Source organism: Polypterus senegalus, chromosome 4 (assembly GCF_016835505.1).
Source record: "Polypterus senegalus isolate Bchr_013 chromosome 4, ASM1683550v1, whole genome shotgun sequence".
NCBI lineage: Eukaryota > Metazoa > Chordata > Cladistia > Polypteriformes > Polypteridae > Polypterus > Polypterus senegalus.
Genome location: NC_053157.1, coordinates 163,398,991 through 163,422,505, shown reverse-complemented (window position 1 = coordinate 163,422,505; position 23,515 = coordinate 163,398,991). Strand labels below are relative to the sequence as shown.

The 23,515-nt window shown below is 37.3% G+C and overlaps 1 protein-coding gene across 3 annotated transcripts in view; it reads left to right on the top strand.

Moving 5' to 3' along the window:
• LOC120527777 (coiled-coil domain-containing protein 149-like) overlaps positions 1-20,944 on the top strand; it is a 157,311-nt gene extending 136,367 nt beyond the window's left edge. For 2 of the 3 annotated variants that reach the window (XM_039751591.1, XM_039751593.1), the window contains 2 exons: positions 5,866-5,982; positions 18,560-20,944. In XM_039751591.1, the coding sequence (XP_039607525.1) occupies positions 5,866-5,982; positions 18,560-19,095 (653 nt within the window). In that variant the 3' untranslated portion in view covers positions 19,096-20,944. The remainder of the gene's footprint in view (positions 1-5,865; positions 5,983-18,559) is intronic. The other variant, XM_039751592.1, reaches the window with a different exon arrangement.
• The last annotated feature ends 2,571 nt before the right edge of the window (positions 20,945-23,515 follow it).

Below are 23,515 nucleotides of genomic sequence, written 5' to 3'. Positions count from 1 at the left end.
CGACAAAGGTTGCAAAGAAACTCTGCCATTATTCGCGTTTGCACTCCAAGAGAACCCTCAGTGCCAGGATGCGGTTGATGGTAGATTTCTTAGGCGTAAAACCAGACTGTTCTGGTCGCTGGTAGGTGAGCAAATGATCACAGATCCTATTGAGGACGACCCTGGAAAGGACCTTACCCGGCACCGAGAGCAGTGTTATTCCACTGTAGTTGCTGCAATCCAGGCGATCACCCTTCCCTTTCCAGATTGGGATGACAAGTCCCGTTTTCCAGTCAGTTGGGATGATGCCAGTCTCCCAAATGGAAGCAAAGATTGCTTGCAATGCCAAGAGGACAGCCTTACCACCAGCCTGGAGAAGTTCACCCCGGGCACCACAGATCCCTGCATCCTTCCCCTCAGCTGGTTCACCACCTGTGCAATCTCAGTGAGGTTTGGTGGTTCACAGCAAATTGGAGGATCAGCCATAAGAACTGTGGATCCAGAGATATTCAACGTCCTAGCCGGAGGATCAGCTTTGAACAACTGCTCAAATTAGCCAGCCCAGCTGGGCACAACTGCAGTGTCATGCAGTGCAGGACCGTTTCATCAGTCGCCCTGACTGCGACTTTCCAAGGAACAGATTCAGATGTGCGTAATACTTCGATTCCTCTGTAAGCAGGACGTGGGTCGCTAGACCACAGATGGTGTGTCACTTGCTCACAGATTCCTCTAACAAACACCTCTTTATCTGCCCTTAGAGCCCTCGCAGTCGTCCTTCTCAGTTCCCGGTACAGACCAGAGTTGCAATTGAACCATGCGCTGCGACTCCTCTCGATGATATCCAGGGTGCCCTACGAGATGAAACACCTCCTTCTGGGAACACCAGTAACACCAATACAACCCTCAGCAACCTTCAGGGTCTTGTCACGGAAGGTCTCCCACATCACATTAGGATCGGCAGTCATACCCAGATCTGAAAGCGCCTCACACAAACTGTGTGCAAACTCATTAGAAAACTCATTACAGTTTTCCAGTTTGTTTTATCTCTTTATCATTATAGTTAAACATTGTTGTTATAAGTATACTGTACATATACTCATTAATTAATTATTTTATAGTTGACTAGGTTCATTGGCGATCCTAAATTGTCCATAGTGTGTGCTTGGTGTGTGCCCTGCGGTGGGCTGGCGCCCTGCCGGGGTTTGTTTCCTGCCTTGCACCCTGTGTTGGCTGGGATTGGCTCCAGCAGACCCCCGTGACCCTGTAGTTAGGATATAGCGGGTTGGATAATGGATGGATGGATGACTGCTGCAGACTTTAGGCAACAGTGTTCAGCCATGTTTATACAAGCATCAGGAGAGGAGTTGTCAGTGCAAAAAGAATATACAAATACGGTCAAAAGTGTGACCTAGAGGAGACAGACAGCAATTCACACCTGGGTGCCAACATTCAGTGCATGTTGAAGTTGGTGGTAATAGGGGGTGTTTCGTGTAAAAAAGAAAAATATTATGAATTACAGGTAGGTTTTCTGAATAGAGTGTAAGAATTGCAGCAACAGGCATATGTTCAGTATAATGTTGAGAGCTGTGAGTTAAATGGTATAACAGCTCAAATTTAGAAAAATAGGCATATTTTGAAAAGTGCACTGAGCACTAAATGTGTTGTGTCTTCTGGGAAGAAGTAAGACAAATTGCTTGATTCAGCAGTCGCTCAGCTTCAGTAATACTGTAATTGTATTGAAACTTAATTAATTCAGAATACCAACAAAATGCTGGAGGACGAACTAATCTTTTTGAAGAATTAATTTTAAGTTAATATCTCATTCTAATATAACTTTTCTTGTAAAAATACTTTTGGTTGCAGTTTTTAATTCATTGATTACAATTGTCTACACTCATTGCTTTTATACCCATAATAACAACTTTTAAAGAATACTGTATACTCATTTTTGGTCGTTCAGAAAGTCTGTGCTGTTTTTTTCAAAGCTTCTGTGGCTTATAGATGTAGCCCTGTCCTGTACCTGGTACATTACTTAGCTCTTCCACTCTTCCAAAGTTAGCAGCATTATTTCCTCTTATTTCCAGAGCTTTTTTTTCTAGATTGAATGAACATTTATAATTATGAAGTCAATAGTATTAATGATCAAATAAATAAAAACTAATTTCTGTGTGTGATTTCGATGATCACTGATTTAATTTGTAAATTTTTACCTACAAAGTTTGAGTCACCACCTTGCATGAGTGGCGCCTCACAGCATAACAGCTTCAAGTAGCACAGCTTAACAGTGGTCAAAAAAGCAAGTTTCAGTTTCTACTGTGAAGAGGAGACTTTGTCTAGTCTGCAGTAGTCCACAACTTGTATTTCACAGCCCTGTTTTGTCCTTTAAGGAATGGCTTTCTTACTGCCCCTCACTCTGTCAAACCTGCATAAAGTCTCCTCTTCACGGCACAAACTGAGACTTGCATTGTTCACACAAGCTGGTGACCCTTAGAAACTTGTCTTCTGATTGGGTTGTGACTTTGGGTCTGGCAGATCGCTTCCTATTAGAGATTCTTCCAGTTTCCAATTGCCTTTGAATTGTGTAGGGAACTGTATTCACTGACATGTTTTTGCAAATAAAAGGCCTACACTTCTAAGGTTAATAATGCTCTCTCTCATTTCATTTGTTAATTGTCATTTTCATACCATTGTCACTGGAATATTGTCCAAGTAGTACTTCAGAGGTTGTAGTAACACCATCTGTTCCAACTCTACATTAAGATACACAGAGGGATTTTACTTCAATTGCTGCAGAACATCTTGTAGGTTTTAATCTATTAGTTTTTCCTTAAAGAAGGCCCATTTGTAATATTCTGAAGTTTCCCTTTTTTCAGTTTTTGCTAACCTAAACTTTAAATTCAAACCTCTGGCAGTTTACTGCTTACATTTTCACCATTTAGGTCATTCATTGTATTTCAGTTGATTAAATGTGAAGAAAAAGTGGAAACACTGAGGTATTCTAAAACTTTTGACCGGTATTATATTCCGCCTTTTATGTCAGCCAACTCATGTCATTTGTGAGTATACACAAACTCAAAGTATATATCTGTGTTTTTATTGTGGTGTATTTTTGTCTTCACCTGTGAATGTTTATATAAGTGGTCCATTAGCCTTCTCTCCAGAGCTGTTTCCTATATTGTGGCCATTGCTACTAGGAAAGACACCTGTCCTTCATAAACATGAATAGTATTAAGAAGGTTAGTTAATGTATTTTTTTTTTTCTTCATTTGAAATGAATGGTGAGTACAGTGGAACCTTGGCTTACGAGTGTTTTGCAAGACGAGTTAAATTTTTTAATAAATTTTGACTTGATAAATGAGCGATGTCTTGCAATACGAGTAGTATGGATACACTTTGTCTACTGAGCTTCATGTGATCACAAGTGATCACAACTGAGCAGATTGTTTTTCTCTCTCGCGCGAGCGTCTCTCTCTCTCTCTCTCTCATCTCCTTATCTCTCTCGCTCGCTCGGGCAGGTCTCTCTCTCCGTATCTGTCTCTCTCTCTCTCCTTATCTCTCTTGCTCACACACACGTCTCTCTATATCTCGCTCGCTCGCGCGTGTCTCTCTCTCTCTGTTCTCTTGAGGGCAATCGTCTCCTATTCTCTGTCTGAGTCTGCGTGCCTCACTCATATAGTCAACAGCTGTACGAGCGTATACTGTTTACTATAGCATTGTGACGGTGTGTGTGTGCGCGCTGTGAAGTGCGAGTCCCTGTCTTGCGCCCCAAAACACGAAGCTGAGTCTCTGTACTTTAACAACACCAGCTTTATTCAGGTTGAAACCGCAACAGTGCGGTTATTTATTGGAGCGGGATCTTTATAATGTTCCTTGTATCACCCATCGACGGCAGGCGCTTACAGCATGTCTGCGATCTTTTTGGATACGCTTATACTGCGAACTGCTACAGCCCTGGGAGACTGCGATTGCTTTGGGACACTCTTCCGGTGTTGTTCCGTTGGGTGGAATCCCACAAGAGTTTAGAAACTCACTCACACCAGCCATGATTCTTTTTAAAGGTAAAGTGCAGGTTAATTTGTTTTATGTATTTTTACTTTATATTTTGTAATAATCATTTTTATATGAATAGTTTTGGGTTGTGGAACGAATCATCTGAGTTTCCATTATTTCTTATGGGGAAATTCACTTTGATATACGAGTGCTTTGGACTGCGAGCACGTTTCCGGAACGAATTATGCTTGCAAACCGAGGTTCCACTGTACTTCTTTTATTTTGACAGTTCCTAGCATTCAATAGTGACTAAATACATTAATTTCTTGTTGACTAATACATTCTACATATTGAAGAACAGTCGATGTTTGATTTTTATAAAGCCATATGAGTAGCAACAAAAAAATAAAAAAATACTTGGTTTCATTAACTGTATCAAGGTTATATGTGCATCTTAGATGGATCTTTGAGCTGCAGCCTGTAGGATTGTTGGGGCTGGACTGGCACCTTATGCATAACAGTTAATAGGGCCATGTTTAGGAAGGGCTTTTCTTCTTCCATTCATTTCTAAATAAGTAACTTTTTGCTATCCTTGTTAACATTTTATACTTTTGTGGTTACAAAGATCATTTGACTTATCTGGTAAAAGTAAAAGCAGCTAGGAAAATGAATTGGTGTTGTAGAGGCTGATGCCACAGAGGTTGGTGCCAGTGTGACATTGAGTTCCTGCCCTGTGTGACATCACTGGAATATATACAATTTAAAACAACCTTTTTTCAAAATAAATTAGTAACATTGCCATGGGTCATTCTCTGTTTTAAGGTACATTATTTAAAAAATTCTAAAATAGTTGCTAACTATGCATTACATGTGGGGCTTCAAAAAATATTTTACATTTCATTCTTGTAGAGCTTTTCTCTTCATAGTTACTCCTGGAAAATCTGACTGAATTCACTGTGCAAAAAGGCACTAAGGCAAAAAATCATACAAGGCTGGAATGGCATGTCTTTAAATCTAGTAATAATGTTGTTGCAGCATTTTCTGCACAAAAATAGTGTTTCCACCAGATATAGAAGCATGCTGCTTTGGTGATTGTACCATAGTTGCATGTGTACAGTGTCACACATGTGCAAGTAGGAGGCAGCTAAAGGGTCTGAATAAGTGTAATAAAACATCTGACCGGGGGGCGGCAGAGTGCGCTTACTGTCTTTCTCAGTTCCCTACAGACCTTTCCCGGGAAATCCTGCAAGGTTCCGGTGCCTCAGAAGAGGTCACTTCCAAAGCTGGCCCCTTTGCTGACGTCACTTAACAAAGCCGGCATCTTTGCTGACGTCACTTCTGGTTCCGGCCATTCTGATGACATCATTTCCTCTCCAGACCTTTAAAGCCTCCATCTTGGGCTACTATAGTCAGTTCTGTTTTAGACTCTGTGATATGCACATCGTGCTTTTGATACAAAAAACCCTTTTGCAGCTGCGAAAAACAATATACGGGTGGCTGCCCTAAAACCTTTATAATGTCTTGGACTCTTAATTATGACAACAGTTTCTATTGACTCTTCTTCATAAAGACTATTAGTTTACAAAATGCATATTTCTTTTTCTTGGTTGTACTTTTAGCATGTGTGTAGATCTGTTTAATAGCATGTTTGCAAGAATTACTTCTGTATTGAAGCTTTGAGATCTATATATAATTTTAATTGTACTAATGCCGATACTGTCCATTGCTGTTTGTGGTCTCTTCTTTACCATATGTTGTACACTGTATTTGGGAAGCAGCAATATAGAACAACTTTGACAGAGATTGTGCCTCCAAATAACTGTAGTATTTTTTAGTAAATTATTTTTTCAAGTTTCTTGCAATCCAAATACATGGTTTTTCTTTTTTTCTTTTTAGGAGGTAAAGATACTATTATGCTAACCGACCCTGTACAAGGTTTCAGTCATAGGCCCTCTTCTCCTGCGTTACATTTAATGGCACTGCCCTCACAAATGATGTCACAACAATATAAAGGTGAGTGGGTAATTGTGCGTAACTTGTTACAAAATTCATTAATAATGTACTCAGTGAGCAGCAAAGTGTTGTAATTAGGAGTGCATGCTCTTAGAGAATTTTTTTCCCTAATACAGCAATATTGGTATTGATGGATAAGGACCCATTTCTGTGAAATGCCATGGCATTTTAAAATGTTAGTGAATTCTGCCTGCTGACATTCAGAACTTGTATTCTGTGTTGATAGTCCCATATAAATACAGACCTTTTACATGGTAAATTAAAACAAGGCTTTTGGTGCCACCGATTTTTGTGCCGAGTGGAGTGTTTAACCTTTTGACTGATTTTTTTGAGAATATGGGTCAGTAATTTGTAAAAGAAGAAGTCGTTTGATTTTAAGGGTTATTTGGGCCGCATTCATTTTTCACTTTTAAGTTCAGATGGTCAGATTTTTTGTAAAGGATGTTTACAGAGTATATTTTAAGAGCCTGACATGGTACACAACAAACACAAAAAGGGTAACATCATGCAGTATATAGTGTATACACATGCAGTGCCTAAAAAAGTATTCACCCCTTGGACATTTTCACAATTTATTGTTACACAACATTGAATCACATTTATTTATTTTTATTGATTTAATCTGGTATGTTTGACATCGATCAACAGAAAAAGGCTCTACTGCCAAAGCGGTAAAAATTAATCACAAATTAATACTGTGTATATATATATGTGTATATGTATGTATATGTATATATATATATATATATATATATATATATATATATATATATATATATATATATATATATATATATATATATATATATATATATATATATATATACATATATGTATATATATATATATATATATATATATATATATATATATATATATATATATATATATACATATATATATATATATATATATATATATATATATATATATATATATATATATATATATATATATGTATATATATATATACATATATATATATATATATATATATATACATGTATATATATATGTATATATACATACAGTATATATGTGTATATATATATATATATATATATATACATATATGTGTGTATATATATATATATATATATATAAATAAAATGAGGTGGGGTTAGGTGTTGGTCGTAAACTTTTATTTATTACTAGCAAAATACCCACGCTTCGCAGTGGCGAAGTACTGCCTTAAAGTTTTTATTAAGAAGAAAATTAAACCTTTTTAAACTGAGGGAAAATATACCAATAATTATTTGTTAAGGATCTCTTTGTATACCACATTGTGAGTTCGGCCCTCCGGTTGTATTATGACAAAGCTGTGCACTGAGCTTACTCTTGAGCATGCAACGTACAGTTGGCCATGTGAACAGTAATCTTGTTTCAAATCTCACAGCTTGGATTGCAGCTGTCATAATCGGTTTGAGTTTCATGGTTTGTTTCAATTACAACAGTATTTGTAGGACTTGTGTTGAAGAGACATTCGGCATCTGTCAAGCGTTGTAAGTATACAACCGGTTTCATCGATAACTTTACATCCAGCTTTTGAGAGTTTAAACATTCATAAACATCAAAGTGTCCACTACTGAAATCGTCACCTGTCAATCTAAGATGTTTAAGAGGCATTGGTGGTTGTTGAAAGGTGTAAAATATTTGGCCATTTTGGTACACTTGAAAGCGACAATCGAACAATTCAGCAGCAGCCTTCAACTCACAGGAAGATGCATAGGTGAAGGGCCTAAGCATTTCACTCTTTTAGTGCTCCTGTGTAGTATAATTATCTCCTGTACCGTCATCAGTCCACACCTTGAACCTGTCCCAGTCATTCAATACATAAATCACAGGCTGACCACTGGTTTGAATTTCAGAGGTGTTTTATGTATTTTTGGGAGTCCATAAAATTCAGGGCAATTTTTATACGAAAACGCCATTAACAAACATTTGGACATGATTCCAGCATATGCAAACTTAAGAAGAAGAACATCCTCATAATAAAACTTTTACAACCAACACCCTCCTAACCCCACTTCATTACCCTCATCCGCACACACTCACCTACCCCACTCTTCCCAACCCGCCTTATTTTGCTATATATATATCTATACTAATAAAAGGCAAAGCCCTCACTCACTCACTCACTGACTCACTCACTCACTCACTCACTCACTCACTGACTCATCACTAATTCTCCAACTTCCCGTGTGGGTGGAAGGCTGAAATTTGGCAGGTTCATTCCTTACAGCTTCCTTACAAAAGTTGGGCAGGTTTTATATCGAAATTCTACGCGTAATGGTCATAACTGGAAGCAGTTTTTCTCCATTTACTGTAATGGAGATGAGCTTCAACGCCGTGGGCGGAGTTTAGTGTGACATCATCACGCCTCCCATGTAATCACGCAGTACATAGAAAACCAGGAAGACCTCAAAAAGCGCTGAAGAAAACATGCATTATATAATTGAGAAGGCAGCGAAACAATAAGAAGCGAGCGAGTGACATATACAACCATATTCATGAGTTCTGCTACTTGAAACAAAGCACGATGTAAACCTACACTTTAAATTAAGTTCATAGACAGGCTGCGCTGGCGTTTGTAATTTAGTGCCTGCCCATATAAGGCCGTCCGTCAGCGGCAATCCAATAGCAAACTGCCACGGGTAAATATTCACGGGTGAAGGACTGTGCTTATGGAGAGGAAGATGAGATGGTCAGGGTGGTGTTTGACACAAACTCAGCGAAACTGCGAGAGAAAGTTTTAAGTGCCAGGACTAAGGTAACATTAAATACAGCCATGGACATAGCACGAGATGGCACCAGCACAGCTGGGAACCTTCGATGCATGTACACCGAGTGCCTCACGTGAACAGACGCAGTGCACAGATAAAAGGCAACAGTTCCAAAGAGCGCTGAACAAAAACCAAATTACACAATTGAAAAGGCAGCAAAAAATATGAAGCGTCTCATACATACAAGCATATTCATAAATCCAACTACTGCGGAAACAAAGCACACGTTGGAAAAAGTCAATGTCCCGCTAAAGGAAGACAGTGTAAAAAAAACCGTGCATGCAGTGTGTCAGGTCTCAGATAAAGAAGAAGACGAGCTGTTTATTGATGCAGTAAGAAACGAATCGATGAATGAAACCTGTCATCTTTACAGCGATTGACAAACACGGAATGTAACTTGAACACAACACATCCTACAAATACGAACCTGATTGAAAGAAATAATGATAATCAAATCCTTGATGACAGCAACACTCAGTAACACTCACAAAACAAATACTGTATATTGACAGTCATGTTACGTTATTTTTAAAATGTTCCCTTTTCTTTTCTAGCTTTTTAACACACTACTTCTCGCTGCGATATATATATGTATATATATATCCCGATCTACATACTCGAATAATGGATACTTTATTCGCCATCAATGATTGTTTTGGTAAAGCCATACTCAGTGTATTCATTAGATGAGCGGTAAAAAGTAAGGCAAGGGAGGATGACTTATTGAGGCATGCAGGCTGTAGTCTTGCGTCAACTCTATCTGAATTGCGCGATCACATTTGAAAAATATATCTTTTCAAGTTCTATTTAGTCCATATGTGTCAAACTCAAGGGCCGGGCCACATCCGGCCCGGCGTGTAATTATATCCGCCCCGAGATCATTTTATATACTGTATTATTGTTATTAAAGCCGGGTATATGAAGCGCTGGTAACACAATAAACTACAGATCCCATAATGCAGCGCTTCAGCTGCCTTGCGAACAGTTACGCGTTAATCAAGTCTACCTTAAGATGCTGCAAGTTATTGCGAAGCTAGCTCACACGATGCTGAAGAGAAAAGTTGATTCTGAAAATAGAGCCTTTAAAACCGATGGGAGGCTGAGTATATGTTTACTGAACCCGTGTGTCTCATTTGTGGAGCTAATGTGGCTGTAATTACAGAATTTAATCTAAGACGGCACTATAAAACAAAACATCAGGGTAACCTGAAAGACCTGAATGCAATGCAGAAGATACAGAAAGCAGAAGAATTAAATAAGAATCTGACACTTCAGCGGACGTTTTACCGTGCACAATCACAAAGTGATTTCAATTGAAGCTGCTTTTATGGGAGACACAACCACTTGCCCCACTTTCCCTATTGCCAAGTAATGTTAAACCAAGTCGTCACTACGGTGTTCCCAAATCGCACTTTGCTGATAAACTGCGCGCACTGAGTTTGCAGCGCTTTGGTGACTTTGAAGAACAAAAAGTCCGTCTACATGCGGCTCGAACCTTGTGCATGTTTGGTAGCACATATCTGTGTGAGAAGCTCTTCTCAGTGATAAAGACTAACAAAACAGCACACAGGAGTCGCCTCACTGATGAGCACCTGCAATCCATCCTGAGAATCTCCACAACACAGAACCTCACACCAAACAGAAACGAACCTGTTGCCAAAAAGATGCCAGGCGTCCAGCTCTAAAATGACATATGAGCAAAGACAACTGAATGATTTGATTTGTTATTGCTGAAAGGAACACATTTTATTTATATTTCTAGGTTTTGTTATGCAGCATGTTCATATTTGAATTTGTATAATTTTGACAGGATATATTTTTATGGAGAGCAAAATCTTTTGGGATATTTAAAATCTAAGTTTATTTTTATAAAATATAAAATTACATAAGAGTAAAGAAATTTGAATGTTTGTTCTTTTAACGTTTACTTTATTTCTAACTTGTATAATTTAGACAGGATATATTTTTATGGAGAGCAAAATATTATAAGTTGTTTAAGGTTTGAGTTGATTTATTCAGGAATAATATTCCTGTCTGTTTTACCATTCCTACCAAAGATATTTCTGTCGACTAAATAAAAATTCCTTCTATTTAAAATTTAAATAGAACTTGAACAAATCGATAGTTCATAATATCCACGCAGACTTGCACGTAAGAGGGTGTCATCCGTTTTAACAAACAGCGTATTGCACTGATAAATAGCTGTGTGTGTATATATGTAGATATGTATGTATATGTATATATATGTTTATATATGTGTGTGTGTATGTATATATATATATATGTATTTGTGTGTATATATGTGTGTGTATGTATGTATGTATATGTATGTGTATATGTATAGATATGTATATATATATGTTTGTCTGTGTGTGTAAATATATATATATTGTGGTCCCCGGCCGGGACGCCCAGGAGGACGTGAGGAGGGCTTGTGCCTCCTCCAGACCGCAAGGGGGCGTCCGTCCTGGTTCCATTGGGAGCCACGGGTCGAGGGCATGGAAGCCCTACCCTGTAGGGGCCCGTGGTTACCGCCAGGCGGCGCCCGATGCCGGTTCATCCGTGTGGCCCTCGGCGGGATGGAGCCCGGCCGGGGCGCTTAGAGGACCGGAGGAGGCGTATGCCTCCTCCAGACCGAGTGGGGCGTCCGTCCTGGTTAGACAGGGGGCCTCGGGTACAGGGCTTGGAAGCCCAGCCCTGTAGGGACCCGTGGCCACCGCCAGCGGCGCCCAGTGCCTGTTTATTCCGGGAGCCCGGCACTTCCGCCACACCAGGAAGTGCCAGGGGGAAGACGACTGGGGAGACACGGACGGCTTCCGGGGCGCAGCGGCACTTCCGCCACACAGGGGTGTGGCCACCGTTAAGTGCCGGGAAGCAGCTGGAGCCCATCCGCTCCCCATAAAGCCGCCTCCTCCATTTAGCAGTGGATGTCGGGAGGCAGCAGGACTGAGCTGGAGAGAGAGGACGGGAGGCGCCAGGAAGGCACAAGGACTGTGGGCCCTGGACTTTGGGGAAATCGGTGCAGAGGCACTGGGGTCATGTGAGTGTGCACTGGACTTTTATATTGTATATATTGTAAATAAACAGTGTGTGGGTTGAAAACATGTTGTCCGTCTGTGTGTGTCCGGGCCAGCGTTCACAATATATATTTATATTTTTATATATATATATATATATATATATATATATATATATATATATATATATATATATATATATGACAACAACACTCATCACTCACAACAGTGACAAAACAATTACATTGACAATCATGTTACGTTATTTTCAAAATGTTTCCTTTTCTTTTCATTGCTTCTTTAACACACTACTTCTCCGCCTGGCCTTGGTATTTTGCTAGTATATATATATAACAGACTCTTTTAAAAAAAGTTAGGATGGTATGTAAAATGCAATTAAAGCACAAAACAGTTGTTTATAAATGCCCTTTTACCCATATTTAATTGAGAACAGTGCAAAGACAAGATATTTCATGTTTTACATCATAAATGTAGAATACATTTGTAAATATAAGCCGATTTTGATGTCTGCAGCATGTTGGGACAGGTGCATATATACCTGTTGAATGTATCAGAAAAACTTGTTTGAACTTTTAACAAGTAAATAGGTGATTAAGTAATTGGTGATACTATCATGACTAAGTGTAAAAGGAGCATCAACAAAAATACTATTGTGTTTTACAAGCAAAGATGGGTTGAGGCTCGCCACTTTGCCGTAAAATAATTGAGGAAATAGCTGAACAGTTTAGATCATTTAAAATGTTCGATTGCAAACAATTTGGAAATTTCACCATCTACAGTACATCATTAAAAGATCCTGAGAATTCAAGGACAAAATAAAAATACAACATAAACACAAAATAAAATTGAATGCCTGCAATCTTTGAGCTCTTGGGCGGAACTGCATAAAAAACAACATTCTTCTGTAATAAATGTAACCTCATGAGTACTTTGGGAGTACTTCAGAATACACACTTCATCTTGTCATCTACAAATACATGCCAAAACTGTAATTTGCAAAGCGGAAGCGATAAATCAGCAACATTCAAAAACCCTGGCTGCTTCTTTTGAGGTGGACTTACGCAAAGTGGAAACGTGTGCTGTGGTCTGATGAGTCTATCTTTCAACTTGTTTTTGAAGAAAATGGATATTGTGTTTTCTGAGTGAGACGGGAATAGCATCATTCCAATTGTTATAAATGCCAAGTTCAAAAGCCTGCTTCTGTCATGGTAAGGGGCATCTGTAAAGGCACCATTAATTAGGTACATACACATTCTGGAGTAACATAAGATGAAGTCTTTTTCAAGGATGTCCTTACTAAGTTAAGCAAAAAATACCAAGCCACATTCACTGTGTATTACAACAGTGTGGCTTGGAGAGGAGAATGATAGTGCCAGACTGGCCTGTCTTCCACTGAAAATGTATGGTGCATTATGAAGCAGAAAACATGCAAACATAGTCCCGGGACTGTTGAGCAGCTGAAGACCTATATTAAGCAAGAATGGCAAAAAAATAACAATTTACATATCTTGTCTTTGTTCCTTTTTTCAATTAAATGTGGTTAAAGAAGCATTTACAAATAACTGCTATTTGTTTTTATCTGCATTTTTCATCCTGTCCCTTCTCTTTTGGAAATGTATTTATATGTATATAAGCAGGGTTTTTAAGTACAAATTACAGTTGTCTTAGTTTAAATGTATTGAGAAAAGGATAGTTTTGTGGGCGGAACAATTACAGTTTCTTTTGGATAGAAGACATCTAAAAAAAATGTTTACTGACAATGCATCCACTCCAAGGTACACAAAGCAGTTGTGTGATAGCTTATTTATATTATTAGGGATTAGGCTTTTTAATGTTAATACATTGAAAACTACTGTTATTTTAAAGGTATCGTTGCTTTGTTTCTAGATTTTGTATTTATTGGCAATGAAGAAGAAAATCAAAAATAAAATAATTAAATGGTTTCATTAACATAAGAGAGAACTATTCTAGAAAGTTGATTCTGTTCATCTGGACATAGTTTTTTTTCACGATACGTTTCATCACTCACCCAAGTGACTTCATCAGTCTCAGTTGACTGCAGGTTTCTCCAACCTTATAAACAGTACCTTGGCCTAATGATCAAACTAGCACCATTAACTAACAATGGGCCATGTGATCAATGATATGCAAATTGTCAATTGATCAATGGCCATGAGTACCATTCACAGAGAGTAGGGGAATGGCTGCAATCACCGCATTTTAAGATGGTGGAAGATGTACCCTTAGGCCCCCTCCTCGGTTCAGAGATGGTTGTTCCTGTTTCATTATTGAACAAAGTCACAGTTGTTATGGGCAACTTTAGAACACAGCAAGAGAGAAAAGATTGGGAAGTTAAACTCATGCTAAAATTTAACACATTTCAATGCGGTTTAAATAGAGACAAGAGTTTTATGACCAGATATGAGGATTGTTTGCATCTCTCAGACTGAACCTGACAACCTGACTACAGATCCACATTGTTTTGAAAACTCATCAGAAACTTCATAAGACTTTTTTGAACAGTTATCTTATCAAAAGATCTTGAATATATATTGTTCTCCTGTCTTACTAAATGAATCTTAGCCAGGAGAGGTCTATTAATTTTTTATATCTAAGATGTCTCACTTAAAGGTTTTCCAATGCTGTATCTGTCCTAGTATCTATATAAGCACAGGTAGTTTCAGTTTCTGTATTACATCGTGCCTGAAAAGGGTGCCTGAGTTGCCTCGAAAACTTGCATTTTGTAATCTTTCTAGTTGGCCAATAAAAGGTGTAATTTTGCTTAACTTCTAAATACATCCAAACTGAATATACAAGAGTAGCTTGTTTGTAGGTCTTTAGGCATTCCAGTAGGTGGAGCACAAACTCTGCTCCTGGTTAATGGCCTCAGAGTGATATATTGTTTTAAGTTTTTTTCTGTAGTGCTACATGTCAACTGCTGTCTCATACACTGGTGTGTATGTTAATATTTCTATAAATATATATAATTTAATGCAGCAGTTTTAATAGGCAACAGTACAGCAGATTAGCACGCATGAAGGTAACTTATAAATTATAATAGTGCACTACATAATGTGGAATAAAATTATGAAGTATGTTTCTTTAAAGGCAAAAAAAAAGCTTCTGACAGCAAATGAAGAAAATCAGATTTGAGGTTTTATATTTTGGTGAAAACATATTTAGTTCTCTGAATTCAGAGAATGTTTTGATAAGCGAAAACTTAAAAAATAAAATTCCAGCAGGCAATTTTGTCAATTAATTTTTATTTTATTCAATTTTATATTGTATACAGTGTCCTTCACTCCAAGACACCACCACATTTTACTTTCCTAAACTTTAAGCAAATACAACCAAAAGTAGTAGGAAAAATTTAAGATTGTTAAATGCCTGCTACATTACTTACTTCTTAAGGCCAGTTTATACTTCACACTCAGAACGTGTATACGCACACATCATGGCTGCCACGTATTCCCAGTGTTCATTTGATGCGTCCTCTGAGCATGTCCTCGGAAATGAACGCGATGTGTGCACAATTTGCAGTACCAGCAAAAAGTCAGCAAAAAGCAGTGTGATAAAGTTGGAACGTGACGTGAGAGTCTCTGTTTACTATGTACATGTGACAGAAAGATGAAACGCACATCATACAGGATCGATGTGCCTGCTTCAATGTTTGATGAATGGTTCAATGTGGTGAAGCAAGATGCCAACATACAAATGCATTCGTGGTGCTTTTATTTTCAAGCATCATATATTACCCAACATAATGACACAATATATTTTACAATTCTCACATACCATCTTTTGTGTCGTCTTTTTACTTCTTTGCACCTTCACAACAGCATCAGGATGTACAGCGGTGTTTGAGCCACTGAGAAAAAAATTAAGGACACAGTGAAAAAGTCTATTTTGTGATTAAAGTATAAATTTCGGCTTTAATCTCAAAATGTCCACTTTAACCTTATAGTTTATTTTATCATTAAAGTAGACCATCATAAATGGCATCTTAAAACCGACCCGGTTGTTAATTGCTACGTATTTCTGGTGTTTGTGTGTTTTCCCGGTGGGTTTCCACAGTGTGCTCCTGTTTCCTTCCAAAGACATGAACGTTCAGGGATTTGGAGATGCTAAAATGATACTAGTGTATGTGTTTGCTGGTGTTTAGCTTGCAATAAGCTGATGTCCAGTGCTTGCTGGAATGGGTGCATCCCTGGATTAATAGCTGTAATCATTAAACATTCTTTTCAGAGATATTGTGGCAAGGTGTCTTCGGAATTTAATGGATGTTTCAGGCAATTCACAACACAGTGAAGCCGAATGTTTTCTCACCGTGATGATATCTTGCACTGCCTTCTGGTGGAATCTTCCAGATATACGTAAAGTATGCGCGCCAGAATAAACAGTACAACTTTTGCGTAGCAGTAGTGTCCGCTGGAGCACACATCGCATCGTGTGAAGTGTAAACCCAGCCTTAAGTGAATATGAACTGATATAACAGTATAGCCTGTCAGCTTTGCTGACAGTATTGTAGAATTAGACAATTACAGGGTTACATTAGAGAGTAGTTACAGATACAGACAATTAAAATGTGTGTTTTCAAGCTCAGTTTGTGTTTATTCAGTGATAGAGCTTCACAAACAAAGTAAGGAAAAATGTGCATAGAGAAGAGCAACAAAGCCAAAAACTGTTCAGTAAGGCTTTCCTAATAAGTCTTTAGAGTAGGGTGGTGCAGCTGGTAGTGATCTGGTTTTAAAGCACTAAAGTACTAGGTTTGAAATTTTGCCTTTGCATGTTATCCCGCTTGTCTGCATAGTATTCCTCTGGGTAGTTCATTTTTCTTCCCATATCCAAAAGACATGCATGGTAGGTAAATTAACAACTCTAAATGAAGTTTGAATGAGTGTACTTATTATAGGCTGGTTCTAAACTTGTACCCAGTGCTACTGGGATGGATACCAGCTCCCCCTTAACTAGGTGAAATGGTTAGATGATCAACAGATGATCTGAAGGCCAGAATGAAGGGATCCCCGATATCTGAACAGCTAACATTTGGTAAATAGTAATGACCAATGGCCAGGTATGTTGAAACTAACAGCTTTTTACATCAATAACAGAGGTTTGAACCTAGTGGAGTATAATATCGTACAGGAGGCCAGTATAGTTCAGCCGCTTAAGGGGCAAAGTGTTTATTATGCTAAGCCATGTCAGAACTCTAGTAGCAGCATGTTTCGAAGCAGAAGCACTATTTACAGGCAAATTGTAGTGATAAAGACTACAGAACAGAATATTTCTGTTTCAGCTTTGTGTAATGAGTTTTTTAAAGAGTGCAACCTGAATTTTAAATTACCTTGGTACAAGTGAGTGCTGGGTTAAGTGCTAGTGTATCATGCCAAGGATTGGCATCACATCTTGAACCGATTTCTGCTTTGCAGACAGTACTGCCTAGATAGACACAGTTCTTTATCATCCAAAGATCAGACCATAAATAGATGGGTGAATATTTGTAAAAATTAGTTGATATTCAGTCGAGTAAGAACGAAAGAAATTTTCAGCAGTGAGGGAGTTATTTATTCTGTCTTAAACACTGTGTATAATGCACATTTTTTTCGGTCAAGCTTAGTCTTGCCATTTTATGCAAGACTTCACCATGTATAGCATTATATTCAGCCCAACCAAACTTGTCTCAGCTTTAAAGATGATGTATGTCAGTGTTTACAGCACTGGGTATATACATTTGTTGTAGCTTTATCTTTCAGTTACTTACCTGAGATTTCAGGAATCATTTAAGAAACTGAGATTATTATTTAACAACAGTATATTAAAAATAAGCAGTTTTAAATACACACATGTGTAAAATGAAATTTCTCATGTTACTTAAGGTTTTCTGATACCTACATAGACACCATTCAAAGACTTTTTTCTCAATTATGAGGGGTTAATTAGCTACAGAGTTTCTGTTCCCTTGAACTCTTTTCATGAAACTCCATCCAGCAGGCTCTTTTACTTCTCTTTTAAAAAAGCATCCTTTTCTCTATAATTATATCCATCCATCCATTTTCCAACCCGCTGAATCCGAACACAGGGTCACAGGGGTCTGCTGGAGCCAATCCCAGCCAACACAGGGCACCAGGCAGGAACCAATCCCAGGCAGGGTGCCAACCCACCACAGGACAAACACAAACACACCCACACATCAAGCACACACTAGGGCCAATTTAGAATCACCAATCCACCTAGCCTGCATGTCTTTGGACTGTGGGAGGAAACCGGAGCGCCCGGAGGAAACCCACGCAGACACGGTAAGAGCATGCAAACTCCACGCAGGGAGGACCCGGGAAGCGAACCCAGGTCACCTAACTGGGAGGCAGCAGCGCTACCACTGTGCCACCATGCCGCCCTATAATTATATCTGTAACAATTATTTGAATATCATGAATATTGATCTAATTTTTTTGGTCCTGATTCATCTGTGATGTCAGTCTTTCTCTGTTTACTATATCATCGTTGTTTCTGTATATCGTTCAGGTACTTTTTTCTTTGTAATGCTTAATGTTTTAAATGATCTTGTACGTAATGTTGTTATGCTGTTGTTTTCTTACTCTTGTTTTGTATAACACCTTGTGATGCTATACAATAGTTTAGCATTAGTACTGTACAAAATAAAGATTGCTTCATAGAGATCAATGGAATTCATCTTTAAGCCTCAATTGTTTGTATCAAAAGTTTTACTTGTCTGTTACACTTTTCTTTGTTTTTCAGCAGATTCGAGGATAGAAAATGGGCAAGACACTGCAACTGACCAGAAGCAAGCTGAATGCACTGGCTCTGAATGTATGACATTTTCCCAGGTAGAACCAGAGGATGATACATGTAGCAATATCAGTATAGCATTGACTACAACAGATGAAATAATATTGTCATCACCCAGTCCTGCCAGTGCTCAAAATCCAGAAGACCCTGGAAAGAAGATTGTAAAACTAACTGAAATGTTGGCAACTTCTGAGTTAGATTCTAGGAATATTAACTGCACAGTAAAGTCACTGGACGCTGAGACTGAAACTAGCACATCGCTAAAGGATTCCCCTGAATTTCTTGATTCTGAAGAGAATTTGATGAATATGCACATTACTCAGGAAGAAAGCAAATCTGCACTTTATACAAGAAATGGTCTTAGAGGTAATGAAGAAGCTAAAGATGCAGAATTACAATCAAACACTGAAATGCTAAAGGGTTTTTCTCAAGAAGGCTCTAAAGAAGACAAACATGAAAAATATTTTGAGCAAGGTTTAGCATAGATCCTCTTTTAAGAGTCTGATAGGAAGTAATGAAAAAAGGATAAATGATATGCAAGTCTGAGTTTCACTTTACCTGGAACTTGCTTTTTTATTTTTGAACCATTATTAGCAGATGTGTCAATTCCCAACTAGGCTCAGGCTTTCCTTCTTACCGTAAACACTGAGAATTACATAATGTGCAGGAAATATTATTTGAAGAATAGCTTTTCTGAAGCATGCACTACATGATACTGTGTTCCTAACAAAACTGTATTTTTCAAAGACTAGGTTTCTCTTACATAAATATTTAATTCAATTGTTATATTTTTAGACTTTTCAGATTTCTTTACCCAAACCTACATGTTGCCCAATGTTTTCTGGATGTAAAGTTGATTAAGAATATTTTCTAACCAGCCAGTTTATGTAAACATCTGCATATACTCCTGGAACTACTGATTTACATTTTGCAAAATCACTGTCATTTTTTTTCCTTGACATTTTCCATGCCTGCACTTTATAGTCCAGGTTAACAGAAACATGTTCCTTCAGCTACTTAACACTTTTTGTTTGCACTCATTCTCTGCAGCTGATTAGCTGCTGATTTGAATAGTGAAATTAATTAATATAGATATGCACATTGATGAAGATATGGGTGGCATGGTGAAGTTAAAGGTCATGTACTATGAAGCTGAAGAACTTGAACTACCTCAGATGTACTTGGTCGCAGAGTCTGAATCTTTCAGGAAGATCTGTATGTGTATAGCTTTTACCAACCAGTTGCTACTGTCATATACTGGATATAGTATAAAAGGTGTATATATGTGTGTATATATGCTATATATACATTTAAAAACAATTTGTCCATGTTTGTCTTTTAACACTCATCATGTACTCATTGTCTATAGGTCCAAACTCCAAAGGTTAGACACAATTAGATAGTTTTATTTAGACAGATTGATAATAAAGACTAAATTGTAAGCACAGTCTTATAAATCTGACTATCAATCTGAGTACAAGGTACAGCTTTTTACATATCTGATCTTTAATTTTCCAAACCGATATAAATCAACAGTTTGACTGGAATCTTTTGATTGTAATGACAAGCTTGAAATCTAAATATTTACCTATAATATTAAAGTCTATATAGTAATTTTTGCCACAAACATGTTTACATACTTGCAATTGATGAAGTTGTTGGCTGTCTTGTCACAAGCACCTACATAAATTTAAACTGTTTCCAACCAAAAGGTTGCCATTTTTTATTGTGAATAAAAAATACTAACAACTATAAAAGCAAATTGTCAGCAATGGAAGTTTTGTTGATTCCACACTGACTGTGTAGGCGCTGATCGAGTTTCTGCAAATATGTTTTTCAATGTCAAACTGAATATCAGTGTAGCAATAATTTTGATGTGCCTTCATTTTGAATACTATTTAAAATTCAAGTCTAGTATACCTTTGTGCTTCAAAAATGATAAATCAACAGCTTACTGTGACCAAATGAATAGTTTTGTTGCATAATCTGAAAGATCGGTGGTATTTTTCAGCTAACAGACTGGTTTTGAGATGTAGCATGCCTTTCTCTCTGCTGTAAATTGGTATTTTGCAGTGAGATTAGATTTTTGTTTAGGCTGATAATTACAAAGAATTATGTGAAATTAACCATGCAGTCAAATTGCTGTGCAGTGTAAGAGTGAAAATATTTTTAAATCATTTTGGCCATTTATCTTGTTTATAAAAATTTGATTTTGAATCATAAAGCATAACTTTGCAGTTCAAAAACAGTTAAGTGTAGGAAGTGGGACTGTACCATATTTTGATATGCATCTTTATGAATGTAATTATCCATTGAGTGTGGCTTGTCTCTTGAACTAAAAGTTAAGTGATTTATGATCTCTGTTTATATATATATATATATATATATATATATATATATATATATATATATATGTGTGTGTGTGTATATATGTATATATATATATATATATATGAATATGTGTATATATATATATATATATATATATATATGAATATGTGTATATATAGTGTGTATTGAAACATATATATGTTATCACAAGACTTCATCTTATTATTTTAAAACCAGGAGTATAGTGCACATTAAGCCTTCAAGTTTCTTGCCATACAGTATGCAGTATGATTTTTGTTTTTTTAAATAATTAATAAGGACATCACAGTAGAAGGTGATGTGCTACAGTGTCACAGCACCAGGAGACTAGGTTCAAGTCCTATCCTCAATGTCTATGAAGTTCACGCTTTCTTTCTGTGTTCACAGTGATTTGGTCAAGTTCTCTGATTTCCTCCCACATCTTTAAAACATGCAGGTGAGGTTGATTGTTAACTTAGAATTGAACGAGTATGAGTATAAGATGCTCAGAAGAGTGTGTAAGAGTGCAATATAATAGACTTGTGCCCTGTCTGGAGTTGTTTGGTTTTTTACTCATAATGCCACTAGGACGAGCTCCAGTCTTTATTGACCCAGAATTGAAATAAAAATGGTGGATAGACTTGGTCAATCATCATTTCAGAGTTCACCTTAAAATTTTATTTACCATGAAGTATATTAATGTAGTTTAGTACTGTTTGCACGTAATTTTTATCTTGGGTATTTGAAGATGCGTGAACTCGCCTATCTGGTTGTGTTGCGTGCTAAACGTATGTTTCATTGTAAACTATTAAACACATTGAATTCAAAACCACTTCTAAGATGGGAGATTTTTTCCTGTTTAGATACCCATCAGTCTTTAAACTGATCCCTTTAATTGGCTTATGTTAAAGATGTTACTTGTCTTCTTGATAGATGAATGAGAAAAGCCCTTTGCCCCTTTCTTTGTGCCCAGCTTATTTGCCAGCAGGCTATGAGGTGTATAATTAGAATGTGCTCCCTGGGAATCCACTCTATCCCAGATTTTAATCAAAAACCAGAAGATCAGCCACATGGAGCCACAGCAGACAAGTTAATTTGTGCACAACTTGCACCCTTGATGCCATCTAATCTCATTCAAAGAAAATAAGTAAATACTCATAAAACTGGAATAGAAAATGAGTATTTCTTTAATTTCATGCAGTTTCCTAGCATTAGGTGTTTATTACGTAGTTGTATTGTTGAAGGCAGTTTTTCTCTTCAACTTTCAGGGTGTGAATGACAGATGTTTAAGTGCCCACCCCTGCTTAGATGGCAGCGTTGCGTGAATGATCTCTTTGGGGTGGCATGTTATTTACATCATCAATGAACAGAGACTCACTGTAATTTGCACACCTTGGCACTTTGTTTAATAGCTTGTCACCTGACAATTTTATTGAGTGTTAGTTAATCCACAGAATTTTTTTTAACATTAGCTATGGTATGGAAGTCTGGAATGACTTTGACTTGACAAACTGCATTTTGCAGAACTGTTTTGTAGAAACTGTGTATTGTGTTGATTTTGTATTATCTTTCCTTTAATGCGGTACTGGTTTTACTGCTGAGGTTACATTAGAGAGTTAAAGAAGTAGTGAGATTTTTTATATGAAGAACAGTGTTTTTTTATTTGTAACTATTGTAAAGATTTAAACACACAACTTAATCAGGTATCATCTTTATTATGCCGTCTGTTGAATTTTTTTTACTTCACTCAGATGATATTTCAGATGAATGAGTTTAAAAATGTATTATGTACGTTTTGAGCAAGTATGGATTCCCATGTGTTCTACCAATGATTTTTTGAGAGAAAATGACTCCAATTCAGATCAAAAGTTTAAGGTTGTGGATTATTAATTTAGAGAACAGTGCTCCCTAAAGATTAGTCTCACACATAGCTATAATGGACTTAACAGTACTGGTCCATGCTGTGGAGGGAAATTGTTTGTTATTTGATAGATTTTCTGACATCTACCTTGGTTACATGCAGCAGCATAGCACAGGCTTTTGAATAATATGAAATTCCATGGTGTAGGAAATGATCACACAGAGTAGGTATCTGTAAATTGTAGAATTTGCCTGAATAGATATAATAACCATGCAGCCCAGCACTCTAAAGCACAAGAGCTTTGTGGATGTTACAATACAGAAGTGCTCTGGAGACTTGGTAGGAATAGGTCAAGGGGGTCATTGAAGAGCACTGAGGTATTTAAATCCTTGAAGTGTGCTAGTGAAAGGCAGGGCAGCATGACACCTTCGTGTCGGGAAACATTTTGAGTTAAAGTGGATGTTCTGACCTGAACTAATATCCTATCTTTCATAATTGCATAGGTGGACCTCCAAAACAGTTAGATTATATTTTACCCCTCTTCTGTAACATGAGTCAAAATTCTACACGTGTTACCTGACGCATCATTTTTCTTAAAAATACACTGCTGTCCAAAATATGTAGTCTTAAGTTATTTTGTTGCAATTAAATTACGATATATCTTCTGGAGATGGGCATAAATACTAAACCCTGCC